The 26,848-nt window shown below is 42.6% G+C and overlaps 1 protein-coding gene across 3 annotated transcripts in view; it reads right to left on the bottom strand.

Annotated features, from left to right (window-relative positions):
* The window catches only part of LOC126248714 (endothelin-converting enzyme homolog), a 392,778-nt gene that overhangs the window by 60,068 nt on the left and 305,862 nt on the right, over positions 1-26,848 (bottom strand). For all 3 annotated transcript variants that reach the window (XM_049950013.1, XM_049950015.1, XM_049950016.1), the window contains exon 7: positions 22,471-22,641. In XM_049950013.1, the coding sequence (XP_049805970.1) occupies positions 22,471-22,641 (171 nt within the window). The remainder of the gene's footprint in view (positions 1-22,470; positions 22,642-26,848) is intronic.

The following is a 26,848-nucleotide window of genomic DNA, read 5'->3' as shown; positions in this document are numbered from 1 at the left end:
TCAAAGCCCTCTTCTACAAAGACAAAGCCGTGAAAAAACTCCTATCAGACATGTGAGAGAGATAAAAAATCAAAATATTTTCAAAAAATCTCTCAAAACGTTTTTATATACAACTGTTACTACAGAGCGAATGATTTTATGTGCGCTACAGTGTAAGAGACATTGCAGTGCGTTACTATGTACAAAATGAGGTGCAGATAACATAACCACAAAATCCGTTCTTAAAAAAGGAAGAAAGAAACTCTGAAACGATATATAAATATATACACTGAAGCCCCAAAGAAACTGGTATAGACATGTGTATTCAAATACAGAGATCAGTAAACAGGCAGAATACGGCGCTGCGGTCGGCAACGCCTGTATAAGACAAGTGTCTGGCGGAGTTGTTAGATCGGTTACTGCTGCTACAATGACAGGTTATCAAGATTTCAGTGAGTTGGAACGTGGTGCTATAGTCGGTGCACGAGAGATGGAACACAGCCTCTCCGAGGTAGCGATGAAATAGAGATTTTCCCGTACGACTATTTCACGAGTTTACCGTGAATATCAGGAATCCGGTTAAACATCAAATCTCCAACATCGCTGCGACCGGAAAAAGATCCTGCAATAATGCGACCAATGACGACTGAAGAGAATCGTTCAACGTGACAGAAGTGCAACCCTTCCGCAAATTGCTGCATATTTCAATGTTGGGCCATCAACAAGTGACAAAACCATTCAAGGAAACATCATCGGGCTGCACGACACAAAGATTTACGCCTCGCCGGGGCCCTTTAACACCTACATTGGACTGTTGGACTGTTCAACGTGACAGAAGTGCAACCGTTTCGCAAATTGCTGCAGATTTCAATATTGGGCCATCAACAAGTGTCAGCATGCGAACCATTCAAGGAAACATCATCGGGCTGCACGACACAAAGATTTACGCCTCGCCGGGGCCCGTTAACACCGGCATTGAACTGTTGACGACTGTAAACATGTTGCCTGGTCGGAAGAGTCTCGCTTCAAATTGTATCGAGCGGATGGACATGTACGGGTATGGAGACAACCTCATGAATCCACAGACCCTGCATGTCATTAAGGGACTGTTCAAGATGGTAGAGGCTCTGTAATGGTGTGCCGCATGTGCAATTGGAATGATATGGGACCCCTGATACGTCTAGATATGACTCTGACAGGTGGCAAGTACGTAAGCATCCTATCTGATCACCTGCATCCATTCATGTCCATTGCGCATTCCGACGGATTTGGGCAATTCCAGCAGGACAATGCGACACCCCACACGTCCAGAAATGCTACAGAGTGGCTCCAGGAACACTCTTCTGAGTTTAAACACTACCACTGACCACCAGGCTCACCAGACATGAACATTATCGAGCATATCTGGTATGCCATGCAACGTGCTGATCAGGAGAGATCACCCCGAGATATTAGGCAAGTGTACCAGTTTCTTTGGCTCTTCAGTGTATACTGACATTCTCGGGGAGTTGTTTATGGAATCTTAAATCATTATGGCGAGAATAGGATTCTCATGACGGCCGTAATGACTGAATCTACATTTCACTGGCTCGTTTCCTTATCCATCGAGTAAAAGTTCTAAAGGTAATTCTACTGAAGAAAATCAGACACCGGGTAGAAGAAAGTAGATCTTGGTTACAAACCTCCTGTGTAAAGGAAAAGAGAACAAAAGCGAGCACTGTAATTTGTTGATGAAGGAAGCAAATCATTCTTTCTTAAAGAGTACCGAAAGAACTGCCTGTACAAACTTGGCAATTTTGGAAAAGTCGTATTGTGGGCAAAAAGTATGCTCCACACAGAAATTTAAAGTAAATTTTTACGCAATAAATTACACGAATGCTATGTCGGTAATATACATAAAAGAACATAACAGTATGAGCCCTGATTTTTCCGAAAAAATTATTCTTGTTTATTCCTTTATCCCAACTGTGTTACTACATTTCTGTACCATCAAACGATAATCATTTAGTTTATGAATGTGTTCCCACTGCAACAGTAATAACGTCGTCTAGAAGTTGAGGCTTACACATTTGAATATCACTACTGAGACTAACTTTTATCTCAATGACTGTTTTATACTTTGGTTACAAAAGTCATGCCATAGCGAAATGTACATATACAGATGGCGCTAGTATCACATTCTCAAGGTATGAAAGGGCATTGCATTGGGGGGCTATTATTTGTACTCAGGTAATTCATGTGAAAAGGTTCCTGGCGTGATTATGGCCGCACAATCGTAATTTACTGACTTCTAATGCGAAATTGGTAGTTGGAGCTAGATCCATGGGACGTTCAATTTCGGAAATCGTTTGGGAATTCAATATTCCGAGATCCACAGTGTCAAGAGTGTGTCGAGACTACCAGATTTCACACATGACCTCTCACCACGGACCGCACAGTGGCCGACGGCCTTCACTTAACGACCGAGATCAGCAGCGTTTACGTATAGCGTCAGTGCTAACAGACAAGCAACACTGCGTGAAATACCCGTAGAAGTCAACATGGGACTAACGACGAATGCATCCACTAGGACACTGCGGCGAAATTTGGCGTTAATAGACTATGGCAGCAGACGAGAGACGCGAGTGCCTTTGCTAACAACACGACATCGCCTCTCCTGGACTCCTGACGATAACTGTTGGACCTTGGACGACTGGAAAATCGTGGCCTGGTCAGATAAGTTCTTATTTCGCTTGGTAAGAGCTGATGACAGGGTTCGAGTGTGGTGTAGATCACATGGAGCCATGGAGCCGAGTTGCTATGGTACTGTGCAAGCTGGTGGTGGCTCCATAATTGTGTGGGCTGTGTTTACATGGAATGAATTGGGCCCTCTGGTCCAACTGAACCTATCATTGCGTGCAATGGTCATGTTCGGGCTACTTGGAGACCATCTGCAGTCATTCATCGACTTCATGTTCCCAAACAACGATGCGATTTTTATGTATGAGAATGAGCCATATTGGCGCACCACAGTTGTTGATGAGTGGTTTGAAGAACATTCTGGACGGTTCGAGCGAATGATTTGGCTACCCAGATCACCCGACATGAATCCCATCCAAAATGTATGAGACACTGTCGAGAGGTCAGTTCGTACACAAAAACCTACACTGGCAACACTTTCACAATTATGGACGGCTGTAGAGGCAACATAGCTCAATATTTCTGCCGGGGCATCCAGCGACTTGTTGAGTCCATGACACGTCGAGTTGCTGCACTACGGCGGGCAAAAGGAGATCCGACACCATATTAGAGGTATCCCATGACTTTTGTTGGCTCCGTGCATTTCGGTTGTAGAACACATATCTGACGTGCCTAGGTTGCCTTTCATGCTCAAGAACATAATTGATTAGAAGAAGAGATAAAAATTAATGAAAATCCATAACAATGCAATTTATTTTCGTAAGCACTATGGCTTTTGCCGATATTTTCATTTTCATGTATCTATACTTTGTGATGGGTAGAACCACAAAAACCGTACAGATAGAAGTGGTACAAGCTTTCCAGATAGCGTGGACAATAGGACTGTATTACATATGTGAAATACTTCTTGATTAGATTGTAGAAGTAATCAATCTGAAGTCTAGTGAATATTCGAGAAATTTACGTATTTACAGGAAATAAGTAATGTGGGGATGATGTTTGAATTTTTTTTATGACGGTAAAGGATGTAAATTATACAGTGAGAGGACTGAAGAGTCTGTTATAAATTGTTTGATAGTATTACTCAGAGCAAAAGACAATAAAACAGACTAACTACTCTCCCACTGTACAACGTGTTTGTTCTAACTTGAGATAACTAATTATCTCGAAAACAACACATCGTACGAAAAAAATGTTTTCAGTGAAAAGTTAATGTTAGTAAAGGAGACATCTATCTGTGCTACAACTGGCCATCTCATAACCACCCCTCCTGTGTGGGCGGAGTCAATTTTCTATTTTCAAAAGAGAAACTCCCATTTTTAGTGGATAGTCTGATTCTGTGCCAAAAAATACATGTGGTTCATTCAGACCATTGTTTTCCATTCGTGGGAGATAGCGTTGTAATAGAAAAATATCAGGTGTGCCTGTTCTTTCAGTTAAGAACAGGTGCATTTGATTCTCCATTCCATTTACGATGTTAATGTATACCTTTGTGCTCTCACCACAGTTGTAATTCACAATACATTTAAGTTGTGTACGTGCATTCCAGGCAGTAATTAATAAATATATCGAAACGGAAGGTTGTTAGTTTGGGACGACGGTTCAATCCCGCGTCCGGTCATCCTGATTTAGGATTTCCCTAAATCGCTCCAGACAAATGCCGGCATGGTTCCTTTGCAAGGGCGCGGCCGACTTCCTTCTCCATCCTTCCCTAATCTGATGACACCGATGACCACCCTGAATACATGGTGTCCCAGAAATGTTGCGACAGATTTGGAGGGGTTGTAGAGGGTGTCTTCAGGAACAAATCGAGGATAGCAAACCGTGCCCGACCCTACGGAGCGACGAAGTTATAGGCCCAGAGTCTGCCACTAGGCCATCCCTTCGGCAACAAACGTGACTTCGTACGCTGACGGGCCATAGGCGGAACGTCTCGGAATGTTGTTTGTTATTCGGTGATTACGACTAATTACACGATCGCGATTGAAGAAGATGGAGCCAGCTGCTGCGTAGAAAGGCCTTGTCTCCAATGAATGTGATGCTCTGTTGCCTTGGTAGATAACGGTTTCGGACAAGGGTTTCCAAATGCAATTTATTTTTCTCCTGGAACCCTCTAAAATCTCCAATGTCTGAGCAGCAGCTAGATACATCTTCTCCACCGGCGATCGTGGCAATCAGTCGTGATCGCTGATTGACAGACAACATTGCGAGACGTTTCTCCTACGATCTGTCAGAGTACGAAGTCACATTTGCTGTCGAGCGGATGACCTAGTGGCAGGCGCCGGCGCCTATAACTTCGACACTCTGTAGCGTCATTGGATGACGTTTCCTGTCCTCGATATTTTTCCTCTCGACAGCCTCTAAATCCCCTCGAACTGTGTCGCAACGTTTCTGGGTCACCCAGTATAATAAAAATTATACCAGAAGAAATAAAAGAACCTTAAAAGTAAAGAACTGTCATTCTAAAGACACAAGAAGCGGCGAAGATGTCAAGTAAACATTAACATTTTAGATAAGGAAGTCGTAAAATCCTGAGAGAATATGAAATAGTTTGAAATGAGGAATGCTAAAGTGTTGAAGAAGATAATGGGAAACTTTTTTGTGTAATATATGAAATAGGAACCGAATAAAAAAATTTTCACGTACTAAGCAGATTATTTGGCATTGTACATCTAATATCTAAGAAAACTGTTCTGAAGTATTCCTAAATGAAAGTTTCTCAATTACAGATTTGACGGTGAAGAAGGTTATTAGTCTCATACAGTGCAAGAAACAGAACTGATAAGACGCTGTAACACAAGTAACAGTCAGCAGTAGCAATGCATTGAAGCAGAAGCTTCGTCTTAATCACAGGGTGTACATAATGTCTGGGAACACTTTCAATTATTTATTGCACAAGAACCAAACATTGTACATATATCATACATATGTCATTTTGAAGAGAAACCCTGAAAGGTTTTTTTTTTTTTTCATGTATACCGCCACAGCGTAGTTTGGTAATTTGCCGATAGTCAGCGCTAGTCGCAAACATGGTGAGTTCAGGTGCGAAGCGAACTTTCTGTGTGTTGGATTTTGATAAAAACAAGTGTGCTACAGCTGTTCAACGGATTTTTTGAACCAAGTACGGTAAGAGGCCATCAAAAAGGAAGGCCATTTACCACTGGCACAACAAATTCGATGCGAGGGGTTGCTTGTGCCCAGCAAAGAGAAGCGGACGTCCCAGTGTGAGTGAAGTGAATGTGGATTGCGTACGAGAGACATTCATAAGGAGTCCAAAGAAATCAGTGAGTCATGCCTCCCGTGAACTCGAAATGACTCCAGTGACAGTGTGGAAAGTCCTGCCACAGAAGCTGTCTATGAAACCATTCAAATTGGAGCTAGTGCAGAAGCTCAATGACGACGATAAAGACAAGCGTTTTGAGTTTTGTTCACAGTTGCAACAATTGAATGAGGATGGGGATGGCATTATTGATCGCTTAATTTTTAGCGACGAAGCCACTTCTCACACTAGTGGGAAAGTGAACAGGCATAATTGTCGAGTCTGGGGTACAAAGCATCCACACGAAATGCACTGCATTTGAGCGTGATTTCCCAAAGGTAAATGTTTTTTGTGCCTTGTAACCTCGAAGACTGCACGGGTCATTCTTCTTCGCCGCGAGCACTGTCACTGGATATTCCTACTTGGACATGTTGCAGCAATGGCTGATGCCTCAAATGCAATCGGACTCTACATTCATCTTTCAGCAGGATGAGGCGCCACCAAATTTTTATCGTGAAGTTCGTGGGTACCTGAACACGGAGCTGCCGCATCAGTGGATCAGCCGTGCTACAGAAAGGGACAGCTGTTTCACGAAATGGCCTCCCTGATCACCAGATCTCACTCCGTGTGAATTTTTTCTGTGGGGACACATTAAAGATCTGGTGTATGTACCGCCTCTACCACGTGATGTAGCAGAGCTCCGGGAGAGAATACGGGAAGCCACTGTCACAGTCGACAATGCCATGCTGTGACGGGAATGGCAAGAATTCGATTACCATATTGACGTCTGTCGGGTCACTCACTGATCTAGTACATAGTGTCGGAAGTTCCATGCGGCTTTTCGCCAATGATGCTGTAGTATACAGAGAAGTTGCAGCATTAGAAAATTGCAGCGAAATGCAGGAAGATCTGCAGCAGATAGGCATTTGGTGCAGGGAATGGCAACTGACCCTTAACATAGACAAATGTAATGTATTGCGAATACATAGAAAGAAGGATCCTTTATTGTATGATTTTATGATAGCGGAACAAATACTGGTGGCAGTTACTTCTGTAAAATATCAGGGAGTATGCGTACGGAATGATTGGAAGTGGAATGATCATATAAAATTAATTGTTGGTAAGGCGGGTGCCAGATTGAGATTCATTGGGAGAGTCCTTAGAAAATGCAGTCCATCAACAAAGGAGGTGGCTTACAAAACACTCGTTCGACCTATATATGAGTATTGCACATTAGTGTGGGATCCGTACCAGGTCGCGTTGACAGAGGAGATAGAGAAGATTCAAAGAAGAGCGGCGCGTTTCGTCACAGAGTTATTTGGTAAGCGTGATAGCGTTACGGATATGTTTAGCAGACTCTGCAAGAGAGGCGCTCTACGTCGCGGTGTAGCTTGCTGTCCAGGATCCGAGAGGGTGCGTTTCTGGATGAGGTATCGAATATATTGCTTCCCCCTACTTACACCTCCCGAGGAGATCACGAATGTAAAATTAGAGAGATTCGAGCGCGCACGGAGGCTTTCCGGCAGTCGTTCTTCCCGCGAACCATACGCGACTGGAACAGAAGAGGGAGGTAATGACAGTGGTATGTAAAGTGCCCTCCGCCACACACCGTTGGGTGGCTTGCGGAGTATAAATGTAGATGTAGATGTAGGTTCGCATATCGAATATTTGTAAAAAAAAAAAAAAAAAAAAAAAAAAAAAAAAAAAAAAAAAAACTTTCAGAGCTTCTTTTCCAAATGCAACATGTATGACATCTGTACAATGCTTTGTTCTTGTGCAATAAATAATTGAAAGTATTCCCTGACTTTATGTACACCTTGTACTACCCAGTCACATTAATGAGACTACTTTCCAGAAACCTGAATAAACACCTTTTGCAGTGCGGACTGTTGCGAGACGTGCAGAAAGAGAGTCAATGAGATTATCGAAGGTACCAACAAGGATGTGGAGCCATTCCGACTCCAGTGCCGTGGCAACCTGTGCTACGTTTCGCAGTTGAGGATCTATGGTGTAAACAGCCTGATGGAGATGATCCCAAAGCTTCTCGGCTGGCTCTTAATCCGGGTGGTCTGGTGGCCAGGGGATTACTGTAAACTCATCTTAGAGCTTTTAGAACCACGCATGCACTCTGCGAGCTGTGTGACATGTTGCTTTGACTTGCTTGTAGATGCAATCGTGCGGAGAAAAAACAAACCGCATGTAGGGATAGAAATGGACCCCAAGGATAGATGCATACTGGTGATATCAATTTTGCCTTCCAGAATAACGAGATTATCCAGGGAACGTGGCAAAAACATTCCCCAGACCATAACGCTCCCACCTCCAGCCTGGACTCTTCCAACGACTGTTGCTGAGTGTTTGCTTTCAGACGTTTCACGCTGTACACGCCGACGGCCATCTGTCGGATGGAACAAAAACGTGGTTAATCTGAAAAGTTCACCTATCGCCACTCATTGAACGTCCAGTTGCGGTATTGGTATGCAAATTGCAGCCTTCGTCGCCGATGAACAGCAGTCAGCTCGGGTGCATGAACCAGACATTTCCTGCGAATCGAATGTGCAGAAACGTTGCTGAACAGTCGCTGAGAAGACACTGTTGATAGCCCCTTGGTTCATCCGTGTTGTCAGTTGGTCAACAGTTACACATCTATTCGCCTGTACACATCTCCGCACCCGTCGTTCACTTCTGTCATCTATGGCCCATGATCCACCACATCTACATCTATACTCCGCAAGCCACCTGACGGTGTGTGGGGGAGTACCTCTATCGGTTCTCCCTTCTATTCCAGTCTCGTATTGTTCGTGGAAAGAAAGATTGTCGGTATGCTTCTGTGTGGGCTCTAATTTCTCTGATTTTATCCTCATAGTCTCTTCGCGAGATATACGTTGGAGGGAGCAATATACTGCTTGACTCCTCAGTGAAGGTATGTTCTCGAAACTTCAACAAAAGCCCGTACTGAGCTACTGAGCGTCTCTTCTGCAAAGTCTTCCACTGGAGTTTATCTATCATCTCCGTAACGCTTTCGCGGTTACTAAATGATCCTGTAACGAAGCGCGCTGCTCTCCGTTGGATCTTCTCTATTTCTTCTATCAACCCTGTCTGGTACGGATGCCACACTGGTGAGCAATATTCAAGCAGTGGGCGAACAAGTGTACTGTAACCTACTTCCTTTGTTTTCGGATTGCATTTCCTTAGGATTCTTCCAATGAATCTCAGTCTGGCATCTGCTTTACCGACGATCAACTTTATATGATCATTCCATTTTAAATCACTCCTAATGCCTACTCCCAGATAATTTATGGAATTAACTGCTTCCAGTTGCTGACCTGCTATATTGTAGCTAAATGATAAAGGATCTTTCTTTCTATGTATTCGCAGCACATTACACTTGTCTGCATTGAGATTCAATAGCCATTCCCTGCACCATGCGTCAATTCGTTGCAGATCCTCCCGCATTTCAGTACAATTTTCCATTGTTACAACCTCTCGATATACCACAGCATCATCCGCAAAAGCCTCAGTGAACTTCCGATGTTATCCACAAGGTCATTTATGTATATTGTGAATAGCAACGGTCCTAGACACTCCCCTGCGGCACACCTGAAATCACTCTTACTTCGGAAGACTTCTCTCCATTGAGAATGACATGCTGCGTTCTGCTATCTAGGAACTCTTCAATCCAATCACACAATTGGTCTGATAGTCCATATGCTCTTACTTTGTTCATTAAACGACTGTGGGGAACTGTATCGAACGCCTTGCGGAAGTCAAGACACACGGCATCTACCTGGGAACCCGTGTCTATGGCTCTCTGAGTCTCGTGGACGAAAAGCGCGAGCTGGGTTTCACACGATCGTCTTTTTCGAAACACATGCTGATTCCTACAGAGTAGATTTCTAGTCTCCAGAAAAGTCATTATACTCGAACATAATACGTGTTCCAAAATTCTACAACTCATCGACGTTAGAGCTATAGGTCTATAGTTCTGCACATCTGTTCGCCGTCCCTTCTTAAAAACGGGGATGACCCGTGCCCTTTTCCAATCATTTGGAATGCTACGCTCTTCTAGAGACCTACGGTACACCGCTGCAAGAAGGGGGGCAAGTCCCTTCGCGTACTCTGTGTGTAAAATCGAAAAAATCGAACTGGTATCCCATCAGGGCCATCGACGCCGGTTTTAGATAGTGCCATTTGGACGTGCACATTAACCACACCGGCATGAGAAAGTTTACAAACTCAGTCGTTCCTGATCCGAAAGCCAATGAATGTACCCTTTTGCACGTCTCATAAATCGCTCCACTGCCACTTTACGACAACTGTACCGTTTTCCGCGTTCCCCCGACATGATTTACATGCCCTCCACTGATAGTGCTGCCACCTGCCGTCAATCAGTGTTCATTGCACGTTGACGTCGAAAGCAGGCGGTGACGTGACTGGACTGGGTATATGTCTCAAAGTCTACGTGTCACCTACACACAATTTCTAACACTGATTTAACAAGATCTTTCGTCCATATGAATTATTGGTAAGCTCTGGAAATGTAACGTACAACGTATCTCCCTTTCCTTTAACCGTAAGTGTGATTACAATAAAATCCAGTGAAACTGCTACAGACGCCAAGCTCCCATAGTGTTGGTATAAAAAGTGACTACATAATCTAGGAAACACCTTTCTCTCCCCTCCTCCCTCCTCCTCGCCTCCTTTTCCCCTATTCCCTTTTTCCTTGTCCCCTCCCTCCCCCCCCCCCCCCACCGTCCCTCCCTGGCAGATCATCCCAGGTTTTTAGACGTTATCAGTGTGATGCGCTAGTGTTGTGCTTCGGTGTCGTTATACAGTGTCCTCTAGTGACGTGGTTTGAATTGTGTGCTCGACCTGTTTTTCGTACATGACTATTCCACGCTACGCCGTCCACCACATGGCTGTTTTCATCGTTCTGCGACTTTTATGCTCCAGCCTTAATTTTCCTGGTGACTTTTAATCTAGTGTGTGTTTTTTGTGTACATACTTTTTTTAAATTTTTATCTCCGATTTACAGTCACCGCTTTGTATGCGTTCTTTTCTTCTGTTCCGCCATTTTTGTTTCTACATTCCGCCATGTTTCCTTCTTTAAATTGTTTTACATGTCTTCCTGTCTATTTATGTCTCTCGGCTGAAGAGCAGCGCTTATGCTGCTGCCAGGCCGCCCCTGCTGGGGAATGGAAACTACAATAAAGGGAAACAATCTGGGAAACAGAAGATTAAAACAAAGCACGTCGATTCACCTTCAAAGTAATCTCCACTGGCTACAGTACACTTCTGGCAACGTGTATTACGCAAAATTCCTGGTAGACATCTCATGTCTACAAAGTAGTGACGTACATATTCTAAGTCTGTATTTATGTGGATCCCATTGATTGACGGCATCCACTGTCTTGACTTTAGTCCTGTGAACATAAAATTCGTTTTCACTATTAAAGTGCTTTTTACAGTGTGATTGGTTTCCTCGCTGTACATCACTGTACGCAATATGTGGAGCTAGGAATAACTGACGCAATGTAGGTTGCCTTACTAAGCGCATATTCATTTAACAAGAAAATCCCCTGTAATCTGTTTAAGCCACTTTCTCGCTTTTCTCTTATTGTGCGCTGCTTTGGGAAAAATTTAACGTACAATTTATATGTATTAGGTCATGTGGGTTTGCAGGTAATCAACACCAGATCGCTATGCTGGTAATGGGTGGCTTTATCTAATTGGTGCCCATCATACTCAAATTCGGCCTAGTTTTAATATTTGTAGTCTGTGGGATTTTTGCGCCAGTAGCCTTACAACGTTGTTCAAATGGGATTTTTTGGAGGATTCTTGTTCTTCTGTGTGCCTAATGCTGATGCTGACGTCGTCTGTGTAAGTAAGCTTCACAGCTAGTACTGGTGCCAATAATAAATAAACCACTGAAACTGGACTGAAATTTTCGATGATTCAACATATGAAATTTAGAGCGTTGACAAGAGTGTGCTTTCTTGTCGCAGTGATCGTTTAATTTGAAGCGACTGGGATAATTGGCCTTTAATTTTCATTTTTAACGAGGCGCCGATGATTAAGTTTTAAGGAATCTCAGTAAATGAATTATCAGAACCAAGTCTCCTTGGAATTTTATTAAAAGATTAGGACTGAAGCCTTGGAATATTTTTTCAAAGTCAACAAAAAATAGAGCTGCATTGTGAAGCCTAGTGCAGAGTTGGCTCAGATGACTGACAACATAGGGGAGTTACGTAGGCATTTTAAGAAAGAGGATCAGTAGAGATTGTGGATGAATCTGGGAATAGTCTTAATAGGAACAGGGAGTATGATGTATGTGGTGACCTGGTAAAGACAGCTACTCAAACTGGTGGCACTAATGTGCATTTCGTGAAACTGTTTCAGCGTCATGATCGGCCTCATCTTAATGCTGCTATTAGGCGTGTTAACGTGGGGCTGGAGAAGGCGCTGATCGCGGAGGGCATGGCTCACATTGCAATGGTAACATTTGAGTCGATCAAGAGATTGGGTTCCACTAGACATGGCCTGCACCTCAATAAGCAGGGGACTGGGAGGCTGGAAAAGCTTATAGGTGACAGTGTAGTGGGCGGTGGTGGGATCACTCATGGAAAAATTCATGTAGTAGTTGGTGTTAGAGCGGCACCTTTTTTAGATTGAAGTCAGCTGATAGGTATCTGTGTTTAAATGAAGTCTCTCTAGCAAAGGAATCACCTTCAAAGGGGACCAGGTATCGAAGCAGTGAAGGAAATAGCATATTTCATCAAGATATAAGAGGTATTAGCGATGAAGTTAATGAACTGCTTATAGATGTAGAATCTGACATTATTGGTATATCGGAACACCACTTCAATAATTTGACAATTCAGAGGCTTCCATTACCAGGATAACGTTTAGATGGCTGTTTTTCAAGGAGTTCCTTGTGGGGTGGGGGAGTGGCTATGTACGTAAAAAACAGTATTCCATTTGAGTCCATAGACCTATCACGGCACTGCACTGAACAGATATTTGAATGTTGTGCAGGGGCAGTTGAATTTAGTGAAACTAAACTTCTAATTGTTGTTGTTTATAGGTCCCCTAACTCTGACTTCAGAGCATTTCTGCTCAAGATAGAGGTGGTTCTTGATTCACTTTGTAGGAAGTAGCAGAAATTAGTTATATATGGTGACTTCAATATAAATTTTGTGTACGATGGTGCAAGAAAAAGGATGTTGGTAGATCTCATAAATTCATATGATCTGATGCAGACTGTGTTTTTTTCCAACTAGGGTGCAGGGAACAGTAGCACAGCCATAGACAATATTTTTATTTATTCTTCATTACTAGTTGGGCATTATGTTAGTAAAAGGGTGAATTGTCTTTCAGACCATGATGCACAAGTTTTAACACTAAAAGGCATTTGTACTCAAACAAATGTCACATATAATTATAAACTATGCAGGAAAGTTAATCCAACAGCAATAGAGAGTTCTTTATACCTTGTCAAGGAACAAGAGTGGCAGGATGTTTATTGTGCCGATAACATAGATGATAAACATAATGCTTTACTTAACACATTTGCTCTTTAAGAGTTGCTTCCCATTAGAACGTTCTAAACTGGTTACTAACAGTAGTAGGCAGCCCAGGTGGCTGTCATGCAGACCAAAGTGGGAATTATATCATAATGTTGAAAGTAGTCACAATCAAGCTACAGTAGCCCATTACAAACAGTATTGTTAGGTGCTTAAAGGTGTTATGAGCAAGGCAAAGAATATGTGGTATGCAAATAGAATATCTAATTCACAGGAAAAAATTAAAACCATATGGTCAGTTATGAAGAAAGTGTCTGATCAGCATCACAAAGTCGACGATATGAAGTCAGTTCATACTAAAAATATTTTTGTTACTGGTAAGTCAGATATATGTGCAGTATTTAACGATCAATTTCTAAGAATTGCTGGTAAATTAAATAAAAACAGGAAATCATATTACTCTTTTGGAAAATGCCTTTCCGGGATTGGTGTCTGAAATACTCCTCTGTGATGCTGACAAGGGGGAGATTGAGTCAATAACTAAATCACTGAAGACTAAGAACTCTCATAGATATGATGGAGTACCTAGCAGAATATTAAAGTACTGTGCTGCACATGTTAGCCCTGTACTTAGCCATATTTGTAATTTTTCTTTTAAGAATGTTCAGTATCCTGGCCAATTAAAGTACTCAGTAGTAAAGCCGCTTTATAAAAATGGAGAAAGGGATAATGTAGACAATTTTAGACCTATTTCTATGCCACCAGTGTTTGCTAAAGTTATTGAAAAGGCTGTGTATGTAAGAATAATTGATCATTTTATTTCACTTAATTTGCTGTCAATTTCGGTTTTAGAAGCGGTTTAACAACTGAAAATGCTATATTCTCTTTTCTCTATGGGGTACCGGATGGATTAAACAAAAGGTTTCGAACGCTAAGCATCTTCTTTGATCTAACTAAGGCGTTTGGTTGTGTTGATCACAAATATTGCTCCAGAAATTGGACCATTGCGGAATACGGGGAGTTGCTCACAACAGGTTCACCTCTTACTCTAACAACAGACAGCAAAAGGTCATTACCCACAGTTTTGAGAATGGCTATGATGTGTGGTCTGAGTGAGGCACGGCCAAAGGGAGGGCGCCCAAGGGATCAGTGCTGAGGCCACTCCTGTTCCTTTTTTGTATAAATGATATGCCCCTAGTGTTACAGGTAATTCTAAAATATTTCTGTTTGCTGGTGACACTAGTAAATGATTTTGTGTGCAACATTGGCAGTGTTTCAAATAGTGCAGTTCGTGAGATAAGCTTATGGCTTTTAGAAAATAAATTTACGCTAAATCACAGTAAGACACAGTTTTTACATTTTCTAAAACAAAATTCAACAAAACCCGCCATTTTAACAGAATGGACATATGATTAGTGAAACTGAACAGTTTAAATTTGTTGGTGTTCAGACAGATAGCAAACTATCGTGGAAAGCCCACGTTCGTGATCTTGTTGAATGACTTCATGCTGCCATTTTTACTATTCGAACGGTATCTGAAGTAAGTGATAGTTCGACGTTCGACACGAAAAGTAGTCTACTTTATTTTTTTTGTTTTTTTTTTTTCATTCGCTTACGACGTATGGTATTATATTTTGGGGTAACTCTTCCCATTCTCAAAGGATATATTTTGGTCTCGGAAACGGGCGTTTGTGCCAATAAGTGGTGAAGTTCGCGAACCTCTTGTTGACACCTGTTCACTACTCTGGGTGTTCTGACTCTGGCCTTCTCTCTCTCTCTCTCTCTCTCAGAGAGAGAGTGAGATTTACATAAACTTATGACTTGTCTTTTTTGGGTTATAAACGTTTTATTTTATGTATTATTACTGTTATGTTGTAATTTCATGTACTGACACGTTCCATGACCTTTGAAATTTGCTCCTCAATTTGGTCCTACGGAACTAGACGTGTAAAATAAAAAATAAAAATAAAATAAGATATATGTCATATTCCTGCCTGATAAGGACCTAACATTTTGGTGAAAAGTGACTTTATTTAGTCATTGATCAGCCATGCTAATATTTTATAGTCCACCTTGTGCAGTGCATTTGGTGTATAGTCTTTTATCTCCTTTGCGTCATTAGCCTAGGCGACAAGTACAACCATGAGATGGAGAACTTATGCGGCATACGTGTTTCTCTTAGTAGTTCGCTATACATGTCAGTGATTTCTTCCCCGAAAAATATCCCAATATACCAAATTAAATTTCAGAGGGAAGCCATCTAAACCAGGTGCCGCGGAAAGACCTTAATTGTTAAAAATTTCTTGTTGCGATATTCACTCATAAGTCCTTTATCATACTCGTATTCACAACTAATTATTTCGTTTATGAGTTTATAAATCTACTCCTGTGTGCCTCCTCGTACAAATTTACGCTTATGTATGCTATGCATTCGTGTTCTACTGTTAACTTTGTTATTATTTTTTGGCGTGCTCTTTTTTCATCTCTAAATAAATGATATAGAGAGCAAAAAATTGGCTCTGAGCACTATGGGACTTAACTGCTGAGGTCATCAGTCCCCTAGAACTTAGAACTACTTAAACCTAACTAACCTAAGGACATCACATACATCCATACCCGAGGCAGGAATCGAACCTGCGACCGTAGTGGTCGCGCGGTTTCGGACTGTAACGCCTAGAACCGCTCGACCACACCGGCCGGCTGATATAGAGAGCAATTTTTGTCTTTTTCATTTCTTTCATAGAAACGACTGTTGGATTAAAGGGGTAACTTTTGACTTCACTCTTCTCAAGGGCAAGATGTTTTGAGTCTAACACAACGGTTTATAGTGATAGTCTCTATGACATATAATGTAAAATTCTTCTGTGTGTTTATTCTAAGCTTTGACTTTGACATAGTGTAACAAGGATTCTGTTTTAGCTCAACATACTCTAGTCAATAGGATATTGGATGCTGATACTTTCTTGGTTGCGGAATACAAAGGTTCCAAGATCGAGTCACAACTCGATCTTTGTAAAGTGAGAAAAATATTGGTCATCTAGACTCTCCAAACAGTTGTTTGCCGTTAATCATTAATCAGATGTGCCGCACATAATGATCTGAAGCACTCATTGGCCAGATATACGCTCCCAAGAACCATTCCTAAACAACTATATTCCGTAATAAAGAACGTAACTAGGCCACCAGCAGCTGATGCAATTGCATAAGAAAAGATTTTTCGATTAGGGTGTATCTGCACCCACGCGTCCTTCGTATTAGGCCCATCTATTAAAATCCTCAACTCATTAGAATAATTATAGTTGTAGAATTCAGCTTTTCGAATCACACAGCTGAAATGCTAAAATTTCTTCTCGTCTGTCACATGTATGGTCTCACCGACAGAGAATGTAAATATTAACTACCAGTACATTTTGGTTCTACATGCCTGTGCCTCTCTACCTACCGTTGGTATCAAACTGAAGCTTATACCTAATTTTATAAGAATGTTCAAGCCAACATATAGTTCGCTATTGATATTATTAAGTGTGGCCTAATATCTCGGTATGTACAGATGTCTAAGTCCACTGCGTATTCATTTTCCCCTTAATTCGATAACTTTTGTCAGCTTGGATTTCATTCAGGCTCCAAATGTCTATTTATAGTCTTATATTTCTTAGATGTGCTGTAAAAATTCTTTGGATTCTGCCCAATTAAATTATGAAACTGATGTTTGTGTCTCTATAATTCATTTCGTCCCACCTATAGCATCTCTTCACACTGAAGTCTCCCTATTCCTCCATCTCCCATTTTTTAAAACTTTATCAGCAAATATCGTCTGTTTATTTCGTTCCAGATTTTTCGTTGTTTGGGGCTCTTGTATCGATTGTTCTCCTCTACGTTGTGTACTGGTACTCTCTATGTTTATGCCTTAGCACTTCATAACTTCCGCGAAACTACGTTTCTGTCTCTTTCTGCATCATTTCATATTTTATGTTACCGTTGCTACGATCTTCCTGCTGTTTCTCGTTGCACCTTTTGTCTGCATTGAGAACTTCTTTTCTGTATTATTTTCGGTTTGGAAGTTATCTGTGACAGACTGATTAGTCTAATTAGTTTCCTTTGTTATGTGGGCCCACTGCACTAAGCGGCTTATACTCTTGTCCTAGATGGTTTTCTCTCGTAGTATTAGCGCAGGTTCCTTTCATATAAGTGGAACGGGCTGTTACAACCTACTAAATGCTTCAATGGAATCACAGACAGTGGACGTCCGTCGCTGCCCGTTGTCTTCAATTTTTCTTTTGTATCTAAGTATCCTTCCAATAAATGCAAAAAATTGTTCGGATACGTAAGTTTCTACTTCTATCGATAACTAACATTACTCTCTGTCGGACTGAATGCAGTCGACTCTCTTGTGCCATATAGAAAACATCGTTAATTTTTGTTTTGTTTTGGGAAGCAATGCAACTTAGAAGCTAGGACGTTTTGTCCTATAAAGAGGTGAAACCTTATCGTGACTGTCATCAAAGTGAGTAGACGCATCGGAGCTCGGAACTGTTGAGCGCTGGTTGCATTACATGAAGTAATAGACCAGTACATCACATATGTCCCTCTACCCTTCGCACGCCTGCATAGCACAAGCACTCATGGGCTACATCATTCCAGCAACAGAGTCTTACAAAAGTTATTGAAAGTACAAAGACACTAATCTAAATATACGATCCCGGCAGCCAGGCGTTTATAAAATATTTAACCCAGCTCTTCGATCTCGTTTATTCACTTGGCACCATGCAGAGCAAGAACAATCAGAGAAAACGATCAGCTTAAAAAATGAATAGACAGGAAATTTTTAATAAGCGAACACCATGCACACCTATGATTATCACTAATTTAATACACTGAAGAGCCAAACAAGCTGGTACACCTGCCTAATATCATGTAGTGCCCCAGCAACACGACGTAGCATGGACTTGACTAATATCTGAAGTAGACTGAAGGAAACTGATATCATGAATTCTGCAGGGTTGTCCATAAATCCGCAAGCGTACGAGGGGGTGGAGATCTCTTCTGAACAGCACGACGCCAGGCATCCCAGATACGTTCAATAATGTTCATGTATGAGGAGTAAGCGGAAGTGTTTGAACTCAGAAGAGTGTTCCTGGTGCCACTTTGCAGCAATTCTAGACGTGTGGTGTGTAGATTGTCCTGATGGAGTTGCCAAAGTCCGTCAGAATGCACAATGGACATGAATGGATGCAGGTGATCAGACAGGATGCTTACTTACGTATCACCTGTCACAGTCGTATCTAGACGTAACAGGGGTTCCATATCACTCCAGCTGTACACGCCCCACACAATTACAGAGTCTCCAGCTGGTAGAATAGCCCCTGCTGACATGCAGATCGATGGATTCATGAGGTTGTCTCCATGTCCGTACACGTCTATCCGCTCGATACAATTTGAAATGAGACTCGTCCTACCAGGCAACATGTTTCCAGTCATCAACAGTCCAATGTCGGTGTTAACGGGTCCCAGCGAGGCGTAAAGCTTTGTGTCATGTGGTCATCAAGGGTACACGAGTGGGCCTTCGGCTCAGAAAGCCCATATCGATGATGTTCGCACGTTGACAGTTGTTGATGGCCCAACATTGAAATCTGCAGCAATTTGCGGAAGGGTCGCACTTCTGTCACGTTGAACGATTCTCTTCAGTCGTCGTTGGTCCCGTTCCTGCAGGATCTTTTTCCGGCCGCAGCGATGTCGGAGATTTGATGTTTTGCCGGATTCCTGATATTCACGGTACATTCGTGAAGTGATAGTACGGGAAAATCACCACTTCGTCGCTACCTTGGAGACGCTGTGTCGCATCTCTCGTGCGCCGACTATAACACCACGTTAAAACTCGCTTAAATCTTGATAACCTGCCATTGTAGCTGCAGTAACCGATCTAACAACTGCGCCAGATGCTTGTCTTATATAGTCGTTGGCGACCGTAGCGCCGTATTCTGTCTGTTTACATATCTCTGTATTTGAATACGCTTGCCTAACCCAGTTTCTTTGGCACTTCAGTGTAAATGAAACTGGTAGTGTATTTGTAAAGGAACATCATTTACGTAGGAATTCTCTCCTGGTTGTTGATTTAGTTAGTAATTACAGGTAGTTCCAAAAAAGTTCATCCGATTTCATGTTGAAGACTATATATCTTCAACATCACAGATGCTCAGTCCGCGATCCGTGGGCAACTTGCGGTCCGCCATTGATGTGATGGTGGTCCGTCCCTCACAGTTCGTTCTTATATTCTTTTTTTATCGTCTTTCATTTCCTCCCACAAAAGAGAAGGCGCTCCCTTGAGGAAACTACTGGATGGCATATTCCAGTAGGATATACAGTATATACGAAAAAATGATGTACATTTTTTTGCGATTCTTACGTAGTCACCAGTGGGTTTTTACGCATGAGACTAAAAAAGATTTTATTTTCAGATTTTATTTTCAAAACAACCTCCCAATTTTACAAGGGAATAAATTTTATATTCATGCAGATGCAAAACTGATATACTTTTTACAGTTGCGATTAGGATCAAAAGTTTTCGTTTACCTTTCATCCAAATCAAATGTGCATTCCACCAGAGGCAGGTCCAGCATCCAAACGATAATAAGCTCGCCCCATACTTTGTGACCATTTCTGGACATACTGCTGTTAAATACGGCGTCATAGTCCATCGAAAGTAGTTGTATGGGTTGGCACAGAGACAGTCTTTAACGAACCATCTGAAATAATCTCGTATAGTGATATCAAGCGACAGTGGACGCCAATTGTACAATGCGAGATCAGAACTCCGCTTACGCTGTAGAAGGTAAAGTGCCATGTTGTTTATCAGTCCGACGACTGGTTTGATGCAGCTCTTCACGCTATTGTGTCCTGTGAAAGCCTCTACATCTCCAAATAACTACTGAAACCTGCATCCGTTTGAATCTCCTCATTGCATTCATTCCTTGGTCCTTCTCTACAGGTTTCATTCCCCACTCTTTCCTCTTTAACCAAACTGACTATTCCATCATAAACAAGATGTGTCCTGTCAACCGACTGCTTCTTTTAGTCAAGCTGTATCATGAATTGCTTTTTTCCCCAATTCGAATCAGCACCTCCCTGCTAGTTACTTTATTTAACCACCTAATACACTGATGTGACAAAAGTCATGGACTACCTCCTAATAACGTGTCGGATCTCCTTTTGGCTGGCGTAGTGCAACAACTCGACGTGGCATAGACTCAACAAGCCGTTACAAGTCCACTGCAGAAATACTGAGCCATCTGCCTCTGTAGGCGTAAATAATTACGAAATTATTGCCGGTGCAGGATTTTATGCACGAACCGTGCTATCGATTATGTCCCATACATGTTCGATGGGATTCATGTCGGGTGATCTGGATGGCCAAATCATTCGCTTTAACTGTCTAGAATGTTCTTCAAATCAATCGGGAAAAATTATGGTCCGGCGACATGGCAGACTGTCATCCATAAGAAATTCCTTTGTTGCTCGGGAACATGGAGTCCATGAATGGCTGCAAATGGTCTTCAGGTAGCCGAACCTAACCTTTTCCAGTCAATGATCGGTTCAGCTGGGCCAGAGGACCCAGTTCACTCCATGTAAACACAGTCTGTACCATTATCGAGCCACCACCAGCTTGCACTGTGCCTTATTGACAAATCGGTTCCATGGCGTCGTGTGGTCTGCACTGCCATGGCCCATTAAAGCCAAATTCAGCCGCACTCTCCTAACGGATACGTTCGTTGTACGTCCCACATTGATTTCTGCCTTTATGCATAAAACACACACAACACTGGTGTAATATTCTATAATATTGTGGAATATTACATCAAAGTTGTGTATAGTTCATTCATAATGTGTAAAATATTCTACCAAGGACCGACGAAACAGCCAATCAACGCAATATCTACGGTTATTTCACGCAGTATTGGTCGCCTGCTAGCACTGGTAACTGTAGCAAACACCGCTTCTCTTGGTTATTAAGTGAAGGCCGTCAGCCGCTGCGTTGTCCGGCAATGCCTGAAATATGGTATTCTCGCCACACTCTGACGCTGTGGACCTCGGGATAGTGAATTCCCAAACGATTTCCGAAATGGAACGTCCCACGGGTCTAGCTCCAACTACCAATTCCGCGTTCAGAGGCTGTTAGTTACCGTTGTGCGGCCATAATCACGGTGGAAACCTTTTCACGTGGATGATGATGATGATGATGATGATGATGTTGGTTTGTGGGACGCTCAACATCGTCGTCATCAGCGCCCGTACAAGTTCCCAATCTTTCAGTTTCCAGTTTCACCACTTTCCGAATGAAGATGAGATGATGAGGACAACACAAACATCAGTCCCTGGACAGAGAAAATACCCGGTCCGGCCAAAAATCGAACGAGCGTAGGTTCAGCCGCCTGTCGGAAACTGTTCTTCCTACGCGCACTTTGGCCCCTTTCCTTCCGGATGTGCGACAATTGTGGCGTATGTGTAATTGTATAGTACAGGTGAGTGTAATGTATGCATGTATTGTGCGGTGTTACGTTTGTGTTGAATGATGATGACAGAAGGGAGAATGTAAAACACGATGCGTGTACACAGCCCACTCCTCGTGAATAGCACCAAGACGACCGCCAAACTTAACGTCCCCATCCAACGGACGGATTACCATCAGTAATGTCAAATGCGATCATTTCACCAGATATTGCCGAGAAATTGCATGAGTTAAATTCTACTCCAAGTTTCTACTTTTATCTCTGTAGAAGATCTGTGGTGTGAAATCGGAAGAATGTTTTGGAAACTCTCTAGTTAAACATTTTCATCCTTAAGAAATAGTTCGCAGAAATGCTGAAGTAACAGCTAATACATACTGACCAAGAAGCAAATATACATACATTATATGCTAAGAAGAGATTTTATTTACTAAATTTCATTTCCGACTTTTTAATATAATCTTATAAGAAGAGCAAACATTTATAAATCTGATTTGCAGGCATATCAATGAGAATAAATGGAACTTACAAAGGGGGCCTTCGCTTGCACCAAATCCAGCTCCATGTTGTTATAGAGCTTTTCTTCATCCCTTCTGTCTTCTTGTGGTGACATGATTTTTGCTAATTCTGTTTCAAACTTTATTACTGCCTTCATCTGTGTGCGCACGTTCTTCTCTTCACCACCAAGCAGCACACCAATCTAAGAAGGATGACAGTTATTAGTAACAAAAAGGAGCAAAATATTAATTATTTATAATGTTTATAATACCATGTGATATTTTAATTTACGTATTATCTTACTGCTACTTTGAAATTATACTTGCTTCTAATACAATATAGGCAAGCGTAAGAACCTACGTATGTAGCAGACCACCAAAAACCTTCATCTACATCTACATAGATACTCCGCAAGCCACCGTACGGTGCGTGCGGAGGGTACCCAGTATCACTACTAGTTATTTTCTTTCCTGTTTCACTCGCAAATGAGCGAGGGAAAACCGACTGTCTATATGCTTCCGTATGAGCCCTAATTTCTCGCATCTTGTCTTCGTGGTCCTCACGCGCAATGTATGTTGGCGGCAATAGAATCAATCGGCAGTCGGCTTCAACTGACGGTTCTCTAAATTATCTCAATAGTGGTCCTCGAAAAGAACGTCACCTTCCCTCTAGGGATTCCCATTTGAGTTCCCGAACTATCTCCGTAATACTTACGTGTTGGTCGAACCTACCGGTAATAAATCTAGCAGCCCTCCTCTGATTTGCTTCGATGTCCTCCTTCAATCCGCTCTGGTACGGATCCCAAACACTCGAGTAGTACTCAAGAACAGGTCGCACGAGCGATCTATATGCGGTCTCCTTTACAGGTGAACCACACTTTCCTAAAATTCTCCCAATAAACCGAAGTCGACCATTCGCCATTCCTACCACACTCCTCACATGCTTGTTTCATTTCGTATCGCTTTGTTGCGTTACCCTCAGGTATTTAAACGACATGACTGTGTCACGGAGTACACTACTAATGCTTTATCCGTACATTACAGGTTGGTTTTTCCTAATCATCCGCATAACTTACATTTTTTCCACATTTAGAGCTACCTGCCATTCATCACACCAACTAGAAATTTCCTCTAAATGGTCTTGTATTTTCATACAGTCACAAAACTTTGACGCCTTACCGTGCACCACAGCATCATCAGCAAACAACCGCAGATTGCTGTCCACCCCGTCCGCCAAGTCATTTATGTATATAGATAACAACAGCGGTCCTATCACACTTCCCGGAGGCACTCTTGACGATACTCTTGTCTTTCATGAACAATCGCCGTCGAGGGCAACATATCGAATTCTACCACTTAAGAAGTTTTCGAGCCACTCACATATCTGCGAAATTATTCCATATTCTCGTACCTTCGTTAACAGCCTTCAATGGGACACCGTGTCAAAGTTTTTCCGGAAATCTAGAAATATCGAATCTGCTCGTTGCCCTTCATCCATTGTTCGCAGTAAATCATGTGAAAAAAGGGCAAGCTGAGTTTCGCACGGACGATACTTTCTAAAGCCATGCTGATTCGTGGCCATAAGCTTCTCAGTCTCAAGAAAATGTATTATATTCGCACTGAGATATGTTCAAGGGTTCTGCACTGAATCACTTTGCGGGTCCGTTCTCTTACCCTTCTTGTATATAGGAGTGACCTGTGCTTTTTCCCAGTCGCTTAGGACTTCGTGCTGGGCGACAGATTCGCGATAAATGCCAATTAAGTAAGGGGCCAATGTCGTAGTGTACTCTTTGTAAAACGGAATTGGTATTCCATCCGGACCTGGTGACTGATTTACTTTCAAATCTTTCAGTTGTTTCTCTACGCCAGAGACGCTTATTACTATGTCGTCCACAACGGAGTCTGTCCGAAGGTCAAATGAAGGTATGTTTGTACGATTCTCCTGCGTGAACGATTTATTGAACGCGAAATTTAAAACTTCGGCTTTCGTTTTGCTATTTTAAACTGCTACACCAGTCTGTTCAACAAGGGACTACATGGGAGCCTTAGACCGGCTTAGCGATTTTACATAGAACCAGAATTTTCTCGGTTTATCTTCCAGATCTTTTTCTAAGGTATGAAGGTGGCAGTTGTTATGTGCTACGTGCATAGATCTTTTCACAGATGCGCGAATCTATACTGACCTTATTTGTCGTCATTTGTGTGTTCTCTTTGGCAACGAGAGCGCAACAGCCTCTGCTTCCTCACCATCTTCCGAATTTCTGTATTAAACCATGCTGGGTCGTTTCCACCCTTTATCCACAATTCATAATCTAAAGACTTGTGAATTGAGGAAGATATCTTTGCCATTTTCTGAAAGTAACACGTTTTATATGGCGTCTTCTATGTTTAAGCCAACGGCCTTGCCGCAGTGGTGACACCAGTTCCCATCAGATCACCGAAGTTAAGCGCTCTCGGACTTGGTTGGCACTTGGATGGGTGACCGTCCGGTTCTGCCGAGGGCTGTTGGCAAGCGGGATGCACTCAGCTCTTGTGAGGCCGACTGAGGAGCTACTTGATTGAGAAGTACCGGCTCCGGTCACGAAAACTGAAAACAGCCGGAAGACATGTGTGCTGACCACGGGCCCTTCCATATCCGCATCCAGGGACGCCTATCGCGTGAGAATAGCACGACGGTCTGTCGGAACCGTTGGACCTTCCGATACCTTTCCGGATGGAGTTTTTTTTCTACATTTCACAAGCCTTTGACATGTAATAGTTGGCATATAGCACTAACTGTCAGATTTGTAGACTGCTGGAACTATTAGAAAACTTTTGTTGATTAATAGCTGTAATTGCAATGTAATCGTCTGTTAAAGCCATTTGCAGTCAACATTGCCCGCATACTTTCTCGTTTATCAGTTTACCTTCAGCGTTGACCGAACTGGCTATATTCCGCGCCGTCCGGTGTGGCCGTGCGGTTCTAAGCGCTTCAGTTTGGAACCGCGTGACCGCTAAGGTCGCAGGTTCGAATCCTGCCTCGGGCATGGATGTGTGTGATGTCCTTAGGTTAGTTAGGTTTAAGTAGTTCTAAGTTCTAGAGGACTGATGACCTCAGTAGTTAAGTCCCATAGTGCTCAGAGCCATTTTTATATTCCGCGATGGTTCGACTTTAATGCTCGTGTTCTGGCACAACATCAATTGACTAAACTTTATTGACAGTGGTGTGAAATGTTTATGTATCTCAGAGTAGGTATAAAACATTCTCGGACTTCTTATCAAGTCAGTTCAGGGTAAAACCTCGAGCTTTCGACGATTACCTCCCTCGTCTCCGGCACGAGCAACTGTAGCTCCTGACGATGACGATGGAAGTAATCGTCAAATACTCAAGATTTTACCCTGAACTGACAAGACTAGAACTCCGAGAAAGTTTTAGAGAACAGTGCCGTCGCGAAAGACTTAGTTCTCATCCACTGACGGAAAAAGATCGCAGCACCCAAAAATAATTCATGTTGAGTAATGAAATTTCGTTAATACATTTCTCTAGGTAACATATTTAAGTGATTAACATTTCAAGATCACAGGTCAAAATAAGTGTGAGATAAGTCATTGCAAATGTGAAATGCTGGTACATTAATAACCGGTGTAACCGCCAGGATGTTGAATGCAAGCATGCAAACGTGCATGCACTGGATTGTACGGGTGTCAGATGTCAGTTTGTTGGATGTTGCACCTGTTGCACTTGGTCGGTAAATACAGGGACGGTTCTTGCTGGTTGTGGATGACGCTGGAGTTGTCACCCGATGGTGTCCCATATGTGTTCGATTGGAGACAGACCTGGTGATCGAGCAGGCCAAGGCAACGTGTCGACACGATGTAGAGCAGCATATTGGTTTACAACAGCGTTATATGGGCAAGCAGTTCCAGTTGAAAACCACTCCCTGGAATGCTGTTCATGAATGGCAGCACAACAAGTCGATTCACCAGACTGACGTACAAATGTGCAGTCAGGGTACGTGGGATAATCACGAGATTGCTCCTGCTGTCATACGGAATCGCACACCAGACGATAACTGCAGGTGTAGTCCAGTGTGTCTAGCACGCAGACAGTTTGGTTGCAGGGCGTCAGCTGGCCTTATAACAACACACGGCTATCACTGACACCGAGGCAGAACTAGCTTTCATCAGAAAACACAACAGTCTTTCACGCTGTCCTCCAGTGAGCTCTCGCTTGGCACCACTGAAGTCGCAAATGACGGTTGTTTGGGGTCAGTGGAATGCACGCTACAGGGCGTTTGGCTCGAAGCTGTTGTCGAAGTAACCGATCTGTAATAATTCGTTGTGTCACTGTGGTGCCATCTGCTGTTCAGATCGCTACTGCAGATACTGTGCGATGCAGCAGAGCTTTACACCTAACACGATCGCCTTCCC

The sequence above is a fragment of the Schistocerca nitens genome, chromosome 3, assembly GCF_023898315.1.
Source record: "Schistocerca nitens isolate TAMUIC-IGC-003100 chromosome 3, iqSchNite1.1, whole genome shotgun sequence".
Lineage (NCBI taxonomy): Eukaryota > Metazoa > Arthropoda > Insecta > Orthoptera > Acrididae > Schistocerca > Schistocerca nitens.
The sequence above is the reverse complement of the archived record's forward strand: the minus strand, read 5'-3'. Positions and strand labels throughout refer to the sequence as shown.